This window comes from Thyridium curvatum (assembly GCF_004353045.1).
Source record: "Thyridium curvatum strain D216 chromosome Unknown NODE_2_length_892811_cov_85.036431, whole genome shotgun sequence".
NCBI classification, from domain to species: Eukaryota; Fungi; Ascomycota; class Sordariomycetes; order Thyridiales; family Thyridiaceae; genus Thyridium; species Thyridium curvatum.
The window spans coordinates 815,802-830,097 of record NW_022156757.1 but is presented as its reverse complement, the minus strand read 5'-3'; the positions used below and the strand labels follow the sequence as shown (position 1 = coordinate 830,097).

Genomic DNA, 14,296 nt, shown 5'->3' with positions numbered 1-14,296 from the left:
GGAGACGCAGAATGGGACGCAGACTCTTGTCCTCGCATTGCCATTCAATTGAGTTTGTAGCCTCGGAGGTCAACCTGATGGTCTTTTCCTTCGGAACCTCACCATGAGGGCTGCCTGGGAAGATACCTAGCTAGTCCTCGTGCCTTTTTTTGGGGGTTTACGGCACTGAGACTCCTCGTGTACCCCCACGCCGTGTGCGAGCTAAGGACATCTTGGATGCTAGGATACGCCCAAACCCCCAACTTGATGAGCTAAAACCCACACTAGGGGGTACCACTTTAAGTTTGGTAGGTACTTGTACGGAGTACTTGTACCTCTTTACCCACAGCCTGCAAGTTTGTTCCCTCTCAGCCTTGGAAAGAAACTCAACTCGCAAGGCCTGGGCCTTCTCTCGAGGTCTGAGGAAAGACAAGAGACCGACTGTCTGCACGAGCTCTGGTCCGGCATATCATCACAAGCATCGAATAGAGCAAGTGCCGGAGAGGGAGGGGGAACGGGAAAGCAGTGCCTTACTCAGTACCACCAGCATTGGAAGCTTCCAGTTGACTTCAGGTGAACATCCCACCCAAGCCACCGCACCCAAGCATCAGGAACTCGCTGCTGCACCCCACCAGACGTCAACTGAAGCGCATCTCACCGCCTCCAGTGGAGAAAGCCCACCCGACGGTTCAGGGAGATCCGCTCCAGGCTCAGGTACAAGACAAGTAGTAGGCACGGGCACTCCGTAGGTCAGGGCTGCAGTGCATCAGTGTATGCTTGCCGAGTTGGCCGTTCAAAGCGGCCCCCAAGACCCGAATCTCACGCTGCCTGACCCTCCTGGCCCTGGCAGCAGATGGACATTCAATGCAATTGTCGATGCAAGCGGTTCTGGATGACTGTAGCTGGGTTGTGGTCGAGTGAATGCCACAGAGGAATCGAGGTTTGCCAAACTCCGCCTGTCTATGGGTTGGCTCCGACGTGGAGACCGCTGTGGATTCATATGAACCAGGTGAATTCGACATTGCTTATCAGTGGGAAAGATGAAATGAAAGTCATGAAACGATCGAATCGTGAACAAGGACGAGGACGAGGGCCAGGACGAGACCTCTGGCCCACGATTCGCTCGATTGAGAATGTCGTAAGAATGGGATGTCCAGCCCACCACCAGTCGAATGGTCCTCCCTTCAATACCTACCTACCTACCGTAGATTAGGTACCCAGGCACAGGCCTGCGTGCTGCGAGGGAACCAAAAAGCAACGAGACCGGGCAGAACAAAGACCATCGGAAAGTGGAGAAGAGATGGATCAAGGGTTGTCTTGGGTTGTCTTGTCTCCTCTTCTCGGGGGGATCGGGCTTGCATGCGGCCAGCCTGGGCCAATCATTAATGAACCATTTTTCCCAGTTGGGTGTGGAGGTTACGTCGATGTGGAAAAAGGTACAGGAATCCGCCCGGCTTTCTAGCGTTTCTAGGTGCCGTCGGATTTCTCCCGGTTGCAAGAAATTTTACCTCATCTGTCTGGGTCCTTGTCTGGGTCCTTTGCCCCCGCCCATCATTGAACCGGCCTCCTCGAGGTCCCCATCCCATCCCATCCCATCCCACACAATGTCCACCCGTTCGTGACGCAGTCCTGGGAACCGCGCCCTCTGGCCTCTCTGGAGGGGACGACAGAGTGGCGGCACGGGAAATATATAATAGTAGACTGAGGGGGGCCCGTAGCTCGATCCGGTCCGGTCCCCCATTCTCAACAGACCTGTTTTTCTGTTTGACCTTTTGCACTCTCTGCAACCTTTGTCGCCAGTCTGTTGGGTGATCGTCATCTCTTGTGCTCTCTTAACTCCCTCTCACTCCCTCGCTCCCCCAGCACTTCTGTGTGTGTCTTGCCTACACACTCGACTCGGCCACCTTTCTTTCTCCTCCTCTTTCCCCCGACTCAATTCTAATACGACCTGCCTGTCTCTTCTTCTCGTCATTTCACAAGTATCCTTGTAAAAGCAAACCTTTGATACTCCGCGATTTGTTTGGTCCTTGGTTGTATCTATTATCTCGTCCGACCTCGCACGGCGCACCCACGACTCGTCACACTTATACGCCAGAAACGGATTTAGCTGGAGTACATCGCACCCCACGTTATGAGGTAGCGACTCAGGCGCAGCTCACCAGTGCCACGAAACACAGACGTATTGTCTGCCTAGATCGCCTGTTTGTCTCTCGTCGCGGCTCTTTGAGTCAAGGGCTTCTCTTTCCCTTTTTCCTCTTGTATAAAAAGCAACATGCTTTCGTACGATACCCCGGTCGCCGTGAATGGGCAGAAAGCTTCAGCAAATACCAACATGGCGCCTCCAAAATCGCTTCCTAACGGAATTCCTACCTCGTCCAATACGGTGCAGCCAGCGCCTGCGGCTGTCCCCAATGGCGTGACCAGCACGGGGACCGCCGTCCAGGACGGAGCCGAGACCAAGCACAAGCACATTTGGCTGGTCACTGGGCCGGCAGGATGTGGAAAGTCTACTGTCGCCAAAGCGCTGGCGACTCACCTGAACATGCCCTATATCGAGGGTGACGAGGTAGGATATCCCTCCTCCCTTGCCCAATGCTTTTGTTGGCGTCCCAATGGTCCTCTAACACAACCTGTAGTTCCACCCACCCGCGAACATCGAGAAGATGAGCAACGGCATCCCGCTTACGGACGCCGACCGCTGGGACTGGCTCACCGCGCTCCGCCAAGAATCCGTTCGCCACATCGACGCCGGCAACCACGGCGTGGTCCTGACCTGCTCCGCTCTGAAGCGCAAGTACAGAGACGTCATCCGAGTAGCTCCCTACTTCGCACCGGGCGTCTTCCTGCACTTCATCTACCTGCACGCCCCCGAGGAGGTCCTTCTGAAGCGGGTCGGCGCTCGCCAGGGGCACTACATGGGTGCCAACATGGTGCACAGCCAGTTCAGCATCCTGGAGCCTCCCATGGAAGACGAGACCGACGTGATCAGCATCGACGTCAGCCGCACCCCGCAAGAGGTCATGGACGATGTGCTGGCACAGGTGCAGCAGACGATGGAGTCAGATGAGTGAGGCGCGCAGGTAGTCGGCCATGGCGAGGTGCAGGAGTGAGGCAACATCACATTTTGCGCTAAAACGCCCTTGTCATCATTGGCTTGCAGGTGGTGGAGAAGCGATCCTATCGCCTACGGTCTGGAGAAGACGGGGGACACACTTGCGGAGGACACGGACATGATCGATTCTCTCTCTCTCTCTCTCTCTCTCTCTCTCTCTCTCTCTCTCTTTCCTCGCCCGCATTGGCACGGGCTTCTTCTTTGAACACCGGCGTATGAGGGAAAGAAATGGTGTTGGATATACAAAAAGCCAGCATTTATTGGACTGGCTGGACTCTTATCTCTAGCTGGTGCAGGACGATTCCTTTGTCTGCATGCCTACTTTCTGTTGTTTTATTTTTGGGATCCGACTGGCAGTTACAATACCTAAGTAAGTTATTGCTGGATACGAGTAGGCGGCGTTTTTGGGAAACAAGACAGGACGAGCCACGATACCACACCACCTGACACAACCTACACACACACACATTACCACCTCCACCCTTGTCACCTCATAGAGAGACAGAGAGCGACATTCAGGTTTTTGGCCGAAATACACACAAATGCATTTAAATGACCCGGATGACATGCGGGGTGGGCGTCGACGTGAAAGGTACGCATCTCACTGCTGCAGCCTGCACAGGGAGAGGGGTGACAACGAGGTATTGCAGATGTCCCATGTCTGTCTCGCTTGCTACAGGACCTGCACGACACGGGAAGAGGATTGGGCACCAATCACTAAATGCCTCGTCTGCAGTCGCCGGCCGGCAAGGGAGATGAATAACCGTGGAAGGAGCTGGACAATATGAGAAACTCGATTTGAAAATGCTTGATCCGGACTCCTTTTGCAGCCCTGGATGTCTAAGTAACGTAGCCGACGGCGGATTATCCCACCAACATCATCCTGTCCTCGATGCTCTCAAGAGGCGCTCCACTCCCACCTGCTGCTTCGATTCTGCATCATGCAGTCAAGGGTAGAATGATATGCAGCCCCCCTCACGCACCGTAGGTCTGCCTGCATACAGCATATTTCCAGTCCTCTCACCGGTCTGCCCGGCCGGTCAGATTGGCTTGCCGGGAACGCTGCCCTTGACCCCGGGGGTCATGCAGATCCCCAGCAACACCCGACGACCTCGTCTAATACCTCGACTGCTACATGCGGGAGGCCCACCACGAAAACGACTCGCGCCATTCAACTCCTTGTAACAAAAGACAGACCGGCCCGGCGAGGCTTGCTCCGGTCTTTACATGTAGGGTGCCAGACCAAAAGTGTGCATGTACCATGCACTCCGCCCCCCCGCCCCCTCTTGTCTGCGGCGTATCTTTCATGCATGCTTTACGACAGAACACGACACCTTTTCGTCCGCTCCTCTCTTTTCTTTGCGCAGCTTTGTTGCCAATTTTACCTCAGGTGCATGACCATGACGTCCGGCTCCTCGACGACCTGCCTGACGACGCCGGCCGCGCGCGCCATGGTCGCGCCGTCGACGACGCGGTGGTCGGCGCTCCAGCTGAAGTTGCACACCTGGCGCCGGACGACGCGGTCGCTGTCGCCGTCAAAGGCCGGCACCGTGCGCACGCGGCCCACGCCGACGATGGCGACCTCCTTCTCCACGATGACGGGGCTCAGGTAGGTGCCGCCAATGGTGCCGATGTTGGACACGGTGATGGTCCCGCCCGACAGGTCCTGCGGCGACAGCCGCCCGGCCTGCGCCAGGGCCTGCAGGCGCTGCAGCTCCGACGCGATGGAGAGCACGTTGCGGGCGCCGACGTCCCGGACCATGGGCACCAGCAGGCCCTGGGGAGTGTCCATGGCCACGCCGATGTTGTGCTGGCTGCGGTGGACGAGGCGCGGCTTGGACCCGGGGCCTTCGGGCTCCGAGTCCACGCGGGCGTTGAGGACCGGGTACCGGTACAGCGCCAGCGAGACGGCCTTGATGATGAAGGGCAGGTACGAGAGCTTGCGGACGTCGCCGGTCTCGGGGCCGGACTGCTGCGCGAGGACCTTGTTGAGCCGCGCGCGCAGCTCGCTCAGGCTCGTGATGTCGATCTCGTCCGAGTAGAGGAAGTGAGGGATGGAGAGGGAGCGGGTCATGGTCTTGAACATCATGAGCTGCGTGTTGGTGAGCGGCACCGGCGTTTCCTCCTGGACTCCGCTGGCGGCGGGTGGGGGCGCGAATGGGCTCGGCGAGGACTGCTCTGCCGACGCGCCAGAGTCCCTGCTCTCTATAAACTTGAAGATATCTTCCTTGAGAACCCGTCCGTCTTTGCCGGTGCCATTTATCTGTGTGATGTCGATGTTCTTCTCCTTGGAGAGGTGCCGGACGGCTGGCGTGGCCAGGCCGGCATGCTTGCCCTTCTTTTCTGGTGTCGTAGCCGAAGGGGCTGAAGTGCTCGGGGGAGCGGCCTTGCCCTCAGCTTGTTGGATTTCTTGCGTGACCGTTGGCTGCTCTGCCGACGTGCTGGCAGAGGGTTCCGCGGCTGGCTCGGAAGGGGTGAGGGCCTCGAGGTCCTCCTTCTTCGCGTCGCCCTGGATGTCGATGTCCACAAACGGCTTGCCCACCTTGGCCATCTCCCCAGCCTCGTAGTGCAGCTTCTTGACCACGCCCGCGAAGCGGCTGGTGATCTCCACGGAGGCCTTGTCGCTCTGCACCTCGCACAGCGGGGAGAACTCCTCCACGCGCGCCCCGGGTTCTACGAACCATTGGATGATCTCGCACTCGACAATGCCTGGTTCAATCGGTCAGAAATGGAGGAGGGTTTAAGTATTGGGCTTCCGGGCTCTCTCACCTTCGCCAATGTCAGCGAGCAACACGGGCTTGATGACCTGGAGGTTCCGGGTCATATGGAACGCCCTTGCGGGGTAGCGTCCGGATGCTGCCGCCGCGACGGCGACTCTGCTCATGCCCTTGCATATCTGGAATTGGGTACGCAGGGCCCGCGATCCTCTCGAGAGAAACATGATTCTACGCTTCTATAGGTATTATATAAAAGGAACCCCCAAAAAAAAACCAAAATCATAAGAAAAGGCCTGTTACATCTCGAGAAGGGAAGTCCAAAGGGGAATGTGCGGTGCGCCTGGTCCCCCAATTGTAAGCCGGCACAGGATGGCTACCAGCGGCCCGGCGCTGTCATGACGTTTTAAGCCGCCTGAACGCCGCGCGTAGCCGAGATAGCTACAGGCACCCGCAACCCGCCCGCGGATAAGAGATTAGCGAGCTCGACCTGGAGCTTTGCAGCGTCAAAAATTTGTCCCCACGAAGTGCCTTGGTTGGGTGGATGTTGTCTTCTCCAGACTTGTCACCCCATACTACCCCAGTCTCGGCCTGGCTTTTCTTTTTCTTACCTTGCATGCCCGAGCTGGCCCGGACGCCGAACTAGACGATAGCAATGGCCGCGAACGTGTGGAGGCCGGCCCTGGCTCGGAGGGCCAATCCCTCCTTGTCCTGCCTCTCCTGTCAATGGCGCGCATTATCCACATCATCACCACAACGCCTCGCCGACCAGAAGCCTCCCCCGCCTCCTCCTGCTACACCTGCCGCCCCCGCAGCCGATGAGGATGGCCCGACGAGTCAATTCGCCGACGTGCCCAGAGCATACGGCAAGCGCACCGACGAGTTCACCCCGAGGCCGCTCTCCCGGCCCATCGGCGTGTCGCAGCCCCCGCAGATCGGCGAGAACAGCGGCGTCGACTTCCGCTCCCTGCAGCAGCGGAGGGACGACTTTGTCAACTACGAGAAGCATCTCAAGAGGCGGGAGCAGCTCAAGCAGAAGATGGCCAAGCCTTACTTCCGCGAGTGGACCAACATGCAGTTCCACAAGGGCAAGACCTTCCTCGCGCCGCCACGGCCCTTCAAGGGGGACCTGTCCCTGTACTTCCCCAATCTGGTCGGCCAGACGCTCTCCAAGGAGATAAGGACCCCGCAAGATACGACGCCGACCCTGGCCGGCAGGGCCACTGTCGTGAGCATGTTCAGCAGCATGTGGGCAGAGAACCAGGCCGGAACTTTTGTCTCCAAGGAAGCGAACCCGGCTCTACACGAGGTGCTTGCGGCGAGCGGTGGTAAAGCCCAGCTTGTGCAGATCAACGTGGAGGAGAACTCGCTCAAGGCAGCTCTGATCCAGCTCTTTATGGGCTCACTCCGGAAACGGATCGGCGAGGCCAACTGGGACAAGTATTTCATTGTCCGCAAGGGCCTTACTGACGAGATTTGTGAATCGATCGGCGTGCTAAATAGCAAGGTCGGCTACATCTATCTCGTCGATCACAACTGCAGGATCCGGTGGGCAGGTAGCGGGCCGAGTGAGCCTGACGAGAGGGATGGCCTCGTCAAAGGACTGCAGCGACTACTTGACGAGATGAAGAAGGAAGCTGCGCAGGCACAGACGGGTCAGGGGCAGGCATCAGCTGGCTCCGAAACGGAGAGCTCGTTATAGATGATGTGATGTGGCTATCCCTTCATTGAGAGCGACGTTACAATCACAGCAACCAAGATACCCTGTACCATAGAAAAGAATAATGTACAATACCATCCATGCCTAGAACATGTATAATGAACTGTATTCCAACCTGAACGCCGCTGCTGACATGCTTTCGCCATAGTTCCAAAAACAAGCTCGGTATCGCTTACAAAAACATCCAGAAGATGAAGAAACAGATGGCAATGAAGCTGCCCATGATGATGCCGTCTCTCCGCTTCTTGGCAGAGATCCTGCTAATCAGGGAGTTGATGCCGGGCACCTGGCTCGCAGCGAGGGTGATTCTCCGGTTGATGCTGGCCAAAGTCTCGCGCTGCACGCGGAAGCTGTCCTGGACGGCGTAGGCCTGACTCAGAACGCTGTCCGTCATGTTGTGGCTGTTGTCGATGCGGTTGCGCTCGTCAAGCATGTACTCGGCCTCGGCGGTCTCGGGGTTATTGGCGCGGTACGCATCGATGTCGTCGCGCACGTTGGATAGCAGGTTCGCTCGGTCCCTCGCTTCTTGGAGCTTCGATCTCAGCCTCGACAGGTCCTTGCGGTGCTCCGAGAGCTTCTCGCGGAGGAGCGACAGATTGTTCTGCTTGAGCGCCGAGGACGTCAGGGTAGCTTCGGAGTCGAGCAGGCGGGACAGCTGGCCGATGACGTTTTCTCTCTGGATTTAAAGAAAACATGTCAGTACTTGCAGAAAGAGAAGCGCAGAGAGCGCAGGCTACCAACCTTTTCGAGGGTATCCTGCAGTTTCGCCTCGGTTTCCCTCTCCTGGTCTGTGGGCTTTGGCGGAATGTTCGGGGCCGTTGAGAACTGGGAATACGTGTGAAAGAGCGTCTCGGTCTTTTGCGGATGGTCAGTGTTCAAGTCTACAGCATCTGGCGAATCTTGAATCTCACCTGAGTCTCTAGGGAGCGTGCTTGCTGCCGCAACTGGGCCCAGCCCGTGTTTCCAGATGCAGCCGCCATGGTTGTTGAGGATTGTTGGTTACTGTGCCTGTCTCCACGGCGCCATCAGCTCTCTCCTGTGACATCGTTCGAGTCGTCGCCCAATCCTCTGGAGCGCCACACAGGCTGTCTACCCCCTGTCAAGCCCGAGACCCGCTGAGGACAGAAAACCGGGGCGCGAGCTGAGACGATGGGGGCGGATCATTCGTTATTCCCTGCCGGATCTTTTTCTCCCAGATGCTCCACTTCGATTATGTAATTAGTGGCACGTGCACTAAAACTCTCAATTTGAGCGCCTTTCCTCTCTGACCCTCCGCTTCCCGCGCTAACAAAACCGAGCAAAATTTGGGTACGTACCAGTAGGGTTTACCGACCCTAATTTCTTCGGGCCCTGCATCCAACTTTGCAGGCGAACATTTTCTGAAGCCCTCACCTCCACGAGACGTCGTCGCCGCCTTCACCCAAAGATCCGATCAACCCACGGACGTCACTAACAGCCGCAGCAATGGTACGTGGTCAATCTCCAGAAATGTTCCTTCGGCGATCGCATGTCGAAGTGCTCTTCGAACGACTGTTTTGCTCCCCGTCACTGCACCTCTCCGTCGAAATCCCATCACGATGTCGAAATCACCACCGCCACTACCCATCCCGGGCGGCGAACCCCGCCAAACATTCTCTGAACGAGTTGGGCTAACTCATCGCAGTCTACCAGCAAGGTTAAGGCCGGCCAGCTTTGGTCGAAGAACAAGGAGGATCTGGTCAAGCAGCTCGGTGAGCTGAAGACGGAGCTCGGCCAGCTCAGGATCCAGAAGATCACTTCCTCCGGCTCCAAGCTCAACAGAATGTACGATCTCCCCAGTCTGAATTTCCGATCGATCGAGTCTCCTGTGGTCCGCACCGTGTTATGGAACGCCGATTGGAAGGAAATATGCTGTTTGTCGAGGAATGGACAGTTTTTGCTGACATGATGTTTCACAATCTACAGCCACGACATCCGCAAGTCGATCGCTCGCGTCTTGACCGTCATCAACGCCAAGCAACGCTCTCAGCTCCGCCTCTTCTACAAGAACAAGAAGTACCTTCCCCTCGACCTCAGGGCGAAGCAGACCCGTGCCATCCGCCGCCGCCTGTCCCCTCAGGATGCCTCAAGAGTTCTGGAGAAGACCAAGAAGCGACAGCAGCACTTCCCCCAGCGCACCTTCGCCGTCAAGGTAGGACACGACCCGTCTCATCCTTTTTTTTTTTTTTTTTGACTAGGAAATGTGGAACGGGTTGACTGACTTTTGTTCGTTTATAGGCCGCTTAAGGTGACGTAGGGAGAGGGAAGGAAAAGAAATTTCACTTGCTTGGAGGGACGTGTATCTGGTCTACGGACGGGGCGTGGTTATCAAAAGACTTTCTCATACTTGCATGGCATCCAAGGGAATCTGTTTTCGCAACGGTTTAGGGTGTTATTACGAGGTCACACGAACCCAACGCTGGCAGAGGTTTAGCTGCCAAAAATGAAAACCCTTAACTGACCAATTGACCTCTTCGGGCTTCATCTTCTCTTTGTGAACGACTTGTCTGCTAATGTGACCGGGGAATGAGGTATTGCTAATCTAAACTGGTAGTCTAGTGAGTGATTGATACAAGCTCTTTGCTTTCCACAGCGACTCTTGGCTCCTTCGAGCTTCTGGTACTTCTCCCTCGGAGATTGTCTGCTTGCAGATCGTAAGTTCTGTCCATGGCATGAAAGGGGGCGAACTTCTACGGTTCGAGCCACTTGCTGAATTAGAGACAAGTCTTGCTCTGTCCAGTCGCTCAGTTCGGCCTTCCCAGTGACATTTGTCTATATATCTCATCAGCGGTGTTAATTCTTCTACGACCCTTTCGCATTCATCAAGTCTCTATACACTGTTCTTCGGCTTGGCTCTTCGTGTAGTCAAGTCAATACTCCTTTGGTTGGGCCCTTATGGGATTTATATATTATATACACGACTCAACCGTCCCCAATCCTCGTGTCCTCTACAGTCAAGGCCCATGGTCTATTTTTGATTCTCAGACAAGAAATGAGAGGAAAACGTATCAGAAGACCCTTCTGTTATCATGCTTTTGAGTTTTGGGTATCAAAAAAAAAAAACATCACCATCATCCCTATTCTCATTGTCGCCCTCCACCATTCATCCCAACCCTTTCTCAGTAACACCGAACCCCTTGGCAAGATTCACTTGCTGCGCTTTTTGACGCCGCCAAAGTCCCTGTGTATCGCGCTGAGCTGCCTGGGCGGCTCGGCGCCGTGCTGCTTCCAGTGGCGTCGCAGCTGGTCGAGGCGGTTGAAGTCCTTGCCGCAGCCCTCGAAGGAGCAGACGTAGGAGCCCTTGGCCTGGTGCGTGCGCCTGTGCTTGGACAGGTTGGACGACTCGCTGAAGGCCTTGCCGCAGATCTCGCACTTGAGCGGCTTGTCGCCCGTGTGCGTGCGGATATGCATTGCTATACCAGGCAGGAAAAGTTAGATCCGGGATTTCAGGAGAAAGGAGCAAAGGTGAACGGGAAACTTACTCAGGGCACTTTGCTGGCGGAAGGAACGTGAGCATCCTTCAAAGGGGCATTGCAGCGGTGTCTCTCCCGTGTGGATAAGCTCGTGCTGTCGCAGAGCTTGCTTGGCGGAGAAGGCATCTCCGCACACCTTGCACTTGAAGGGTTTGACTAGTCGTTGCTGTCAGTGACTTGACGCTCTCGAGAGTAAAGCACAAACAAAACTTACCGCCGGTATGAGTCTGCATGTGGCGTTCAATCTTGCTCTTCTGAGTAAACGCCTTCTGGCCTTCGCCGTGCCGGCGATCACACGTCTGCCAGCCGCAGACGAAGCCATCTGGGCCCTTCTTGAGATTCTTGATGTGTGCCTCCTTGACATGCTCATGCAAGTCCTCGGGGGTGGCAAAGGTCTGGCCACAAGCTGTGCCGTTCAAGCCGTCACACCAGAAGCATTTGGTCTGCTCGTCTTCTCGGAGAAGGACCTTGGCGCTACATGCACTAGAGGGCCGAGAAGGGAGGACAATGTCCATCTGGCCATGGACATTGGGCATATCCAGCACCTTTGGTTGTGCGTCAAAGGCATTTGGTATGGGTGTTAGTGGGGAGGGGAAGCCGTGATGTGATATGGGAGTTGTGTCCAGAGTCATCGGTGATGCCCGGGCAGAGGATATTGTAGATAGGACCTGACTTGGGTCTGGTATGGATGGGGTCATTGGCGGAACATCGAGCAACAGCCCGTGTTGTTCCCAACAGTGCTCAATCATCGCTTCACCGTTCGGCAGCTCTGCACCACAGCCCATGTTCCAGAGATTAAACTCGTTGTGGTCATGGTGGCCGCTTTGGCCCATATGTGAGTGAGGTAGATGACATCTTTGGTAGAAGCTAGGGTCGTTGATAGGGCAAGCAGATGTGCAGGTTGGTGAGTGGGGATTGTGTGCTTCGAAGATGTGTTGGTATTTCATCATGAACTCGGAGCTCAAGTACGAGCCTGGCCGAGTGTCATGCATCGGTTGGCCTGAGATATCTATGGATCGTGTTAGTCAAGGCTACACAAAGGCATTTGAAGACATGAGTTCATGTTGCTCGGAGATGAGAAAAGACTTACCAGCTTGAGATAGGTCGCCAAAGTCATGCTGTGTGCCCAGCTCTCCAAATGTGGTCAAGGCTACAGCCGCCTTTGCATCGGGGCAGTTGGCCTCGGTGCACGCCACAACGCAGTCTGGTTCTGTGCATGACAGAGCAACGCCAGGGCAATTTTCATCGCTGCAAACTGATTGAGCATCCGCGCAGCTTGTGCCGTGGCATTTATCTCCGTCACCGCAATTGCTATCACATATGCTATTGCATACTGAGCTCTGGTCAGGGTCGCGGGTGGTGGTAGGGGCGTGGGTTTTTGAGATAGGGTCCTCTAGAGAACAGGAATTGAAGAGGAATGGCTGGGAAATGGACAGGTCTTGGTTATGAAGATATTTTGGAAGATCCGGGGTGAAGGGGTCGCCAAATTGAAGCCAGTTGGGAACGTTAGGGAGGCTTTCCGTCGAGAAGCCCTGGCGAGAGTGGGATCCAGGGTGAGAAAAATCCGTTCGATGAAAAGCCGCACTGGGATCGCCATGAGGCAGCATCCCGGGACACTTCGGATCTTCGATGCAGAGGTCATCGTGGGCTGAGCGGTACGGATCGAAACTGGAAGCAGCTACTTCAGAACCCTGAAATACCTGGCTGTCGACAAACCACAGACTGTCGAGGTCCTGTGGAGCGGGGTCGCCGAATCTTGGAAGAGTGGAAGAGCTCATGGAAGCGGCATGACGCCGGTAAGAGCCAGATCCGTCCATGATGAGTGCTTGAATGCGAATACCCGAGTCTCTCCTGGAATGTTAGAGAGCCTCGAGGACTCTGTCTGGTGAGTTGATAGACTGCAGAGGCCCTTCATTCGATGGCGAGGATATCCTCTGCTGACGTATGGATGGAGAAGGGCCAGGATGAGGCAGGAAGTGCAAGGAATAGTCTGAGTATCAGAGATTGGCCCCAGATGTGACGAGTTGGCTGGCAGTGTCAGGGTCAACGAGTCAAAGTGAAACGTCCAGGAACCGGGACAATGACAGGGCTTAACATGACGACAAAGAATGGAAGAGAGACAGTCGGCGGGGTTTGTGCGAAAAGAGCCTCACAGACGGCAGACTGGGCCGTCGCAGGGAGGTTGCGGCGCGCGGGCGTGGGCGTTGGTGGAAGCGGTGGTGGCCGTGGTCGTGGCCGGGCATGGGAGTGAGGTGAGAACCTTGATGGCCGAAGGGCCGGGCCTGCGTGCGGGATTGGCTGTCCTTGGCTTTTTTTTTCCAACTCTTGTCGCGAGTCGGCGACGGCAGGCGGGTCCAACACCAACTCTCGCTGAAAGAAAGGAAAAAAAGCCTACTGAACAATATTCTTGTGGTTTTCCTCAAGGACCGCTGAGGAACAATCTGGATGAAGGCGGAAGGAGTCAGAGTCCGATTTGAGAGGTGTGTGTTGCCACCAAATGGCCAAGCCATTGCGATTACGTGATGTCCACGACCTCTGTACAATAATACTAGGAGTGATGATGGATGCTGCCGCCTGGCCTTCCACCTTTGAACCCGAGCAGACTGCTATCTACATTATTAAAAACGAAGATTGAGAATAAACTTGCAGCTTAATCCGCTAGTATTGCTGCCTTCTTCTTTGTCTTATGCCGCTGCAGTGTCCGTCCTCTCGTCTCCTGCTGACTGGGTTTGGCATAAGGACCCCCGCGTGCGGTTCCTGGCCAGGTACCGGGTTACGTCAGGGATCACTTCGTAACATCTTGTCCACCTGGGCACCTCGGAGTCGCATAATGGCCTTGTATTCCGCTCTCGAGTTTTTGAAGCCCTGAGGGGTCTCATAATGATAACGCCGTCGATGCGCCCAGGCGCCGGACGGGTGGGAGCACCGGGCGCAAGACATAAACTAGGTACACCCAAGCTGAAAGTTGTCCCCCGTTTCCCGGGCGGACGGTGCCCTCTAATGGGCTGCGGGCTACGTCCAATGACCTCACGCCGTTTACTACAAAGTACCTCCAATACCCAACCGCCAGCAGAAAGGTACTTCCTTTGATAGCACGCCTCCGATAACGATAAATTGCGATAGCCTTGGTCCCCTGTCCCTCAAAAACTACCCCGCCAAAACGAAGAAAAATGTACCCAGGTGGGACAAAATGTACCTAGCTTGGGGTTCCGAATTATTACGCTGCCAGTGGCACACGAGGGGCTCTGGTAGCCGTCTTAGTTTTCAAGCACGACACAGC

The 14,296-nt window shown here is 55.8% G+C and overlaps 6 protein-coding genes across 6 annotated transcripts; 3 read left to right on the top strand and 3 right to left on the bottom strand.

The window, feature by feature from the left end:
- Window positions 1-2,311: 2,311 nt before the first annotated feature.
- Window positions 2,312-3,050, top strand: E0L32_000655 (uncharacterized protein; the record flags this gene model as incomplete). The annotated part of the gene is made up of 2 exons (XM_031141201.1): window positions 2,312-2,545; window positions 2,616-3,050. 2 exons carry the CDS (start codon window positions 2,312-2,314, stop codon window positions 3,048-3,050), a joined length of 669 nt encoding a protein of 222 aa, XP_030995972.1.
- Window positions 3,051-4,472: 1,422 nt separating this feature from the next.
- Window positions 4,473-6,032, bottom strand: E0L32_000654 (uncharacterized protein; the record flags this gene model as incomplete). The annotated part of the gene is made up of 2 exons (XM_031141190.1): window positions 4,473-5,800; window positions 5,861-6,032. The coding sequence occupies 2 exons, from the start codon at window positions 6,030-6,032 to the stop codon at window positions 4,473-4,475; spliced, it is 1,500 nt and encodes a 499-aa protein (XP_030995971.1).
- Window positions 6,033-6,460: 428 nt separating this feature from the next.
- Window positions 6,461-7,507, top strand: E0L32_000653 (uncharacterized protein; the record flags this gene model as incomplete). Its single annotated transcript, XM_031141179.1, has 1 exon — window positions 6,461-7,507. One exon carries the CDS (start codon window positions 6,461-6,463, stop codon window positions 7,505-7,507), a length of 1,047 nt encoding a protein of 348 aa, XP_030995970.1.
- A 190-nt stretch (window positions 7,508-7,697) lies between these two features.
- E0L32_000652 (uncharacterized protein) lies at window positions 7,698-8,505 on the bottom strand (the record flags this gene model as incomplete). The annotated part of the gene is made up of 3 exons (XM_031141168.1): window positions 7,698-8,201; window positions 8,267-8,380; window positions 8,437-8,505. 3 exons carry the CDS (start codon window positions 8,503-8,505, stop codon window positions 7,698-7,700), a joined length of 687 nt encoding a protein of 228 aa, XP_030995969.1.
- Window positions 8,506-8,989: 484 nt separating this feature from the next.
- On the top strand, window positions 8,990-9,790 carry E0L32_000651 (uncharacterized protein; the record flags this gene model as incomplete). Its single annotated transcript, XM_031141157.1, has 4 exons — window positions 8,990-8,992; window positions 9,189-9,328; window positions 9,470-9,695; window positions 9,782-9,790. 4 exons carry the CDS (start codon window positions 8,990-8,992, stop codon window positions 9,788-9,790), a joined length of 378 nt encoding a protein of 125 aa, XP_030995968.1.
- Window positions 9,791-10,690: 900 nt separating this feature from the next.
- Window positions 10,691-12,833, bottom strand: E0L32_000650 (uncharacterized protein; the record flags this gene model as incomplete). The annotated part of the gene is made up of 4 exons (XM_031141146.1): window positions 10,691-10,956; window positions 11,026-11,172; window positions 11,231-12,025; window positions 12,107-12,833. The coding sequence occupies 4 exons, from the start codon at window positions 12,831-12,833 to the stop codon at window positions 10,691-10,693; spliced, it is 1,935 nt and encodes a 644-aa protein (XP_030995967.1).
- Between the last annotated feature and the right edge of the window lie 1,463 nt (window positions 12,834-14,296).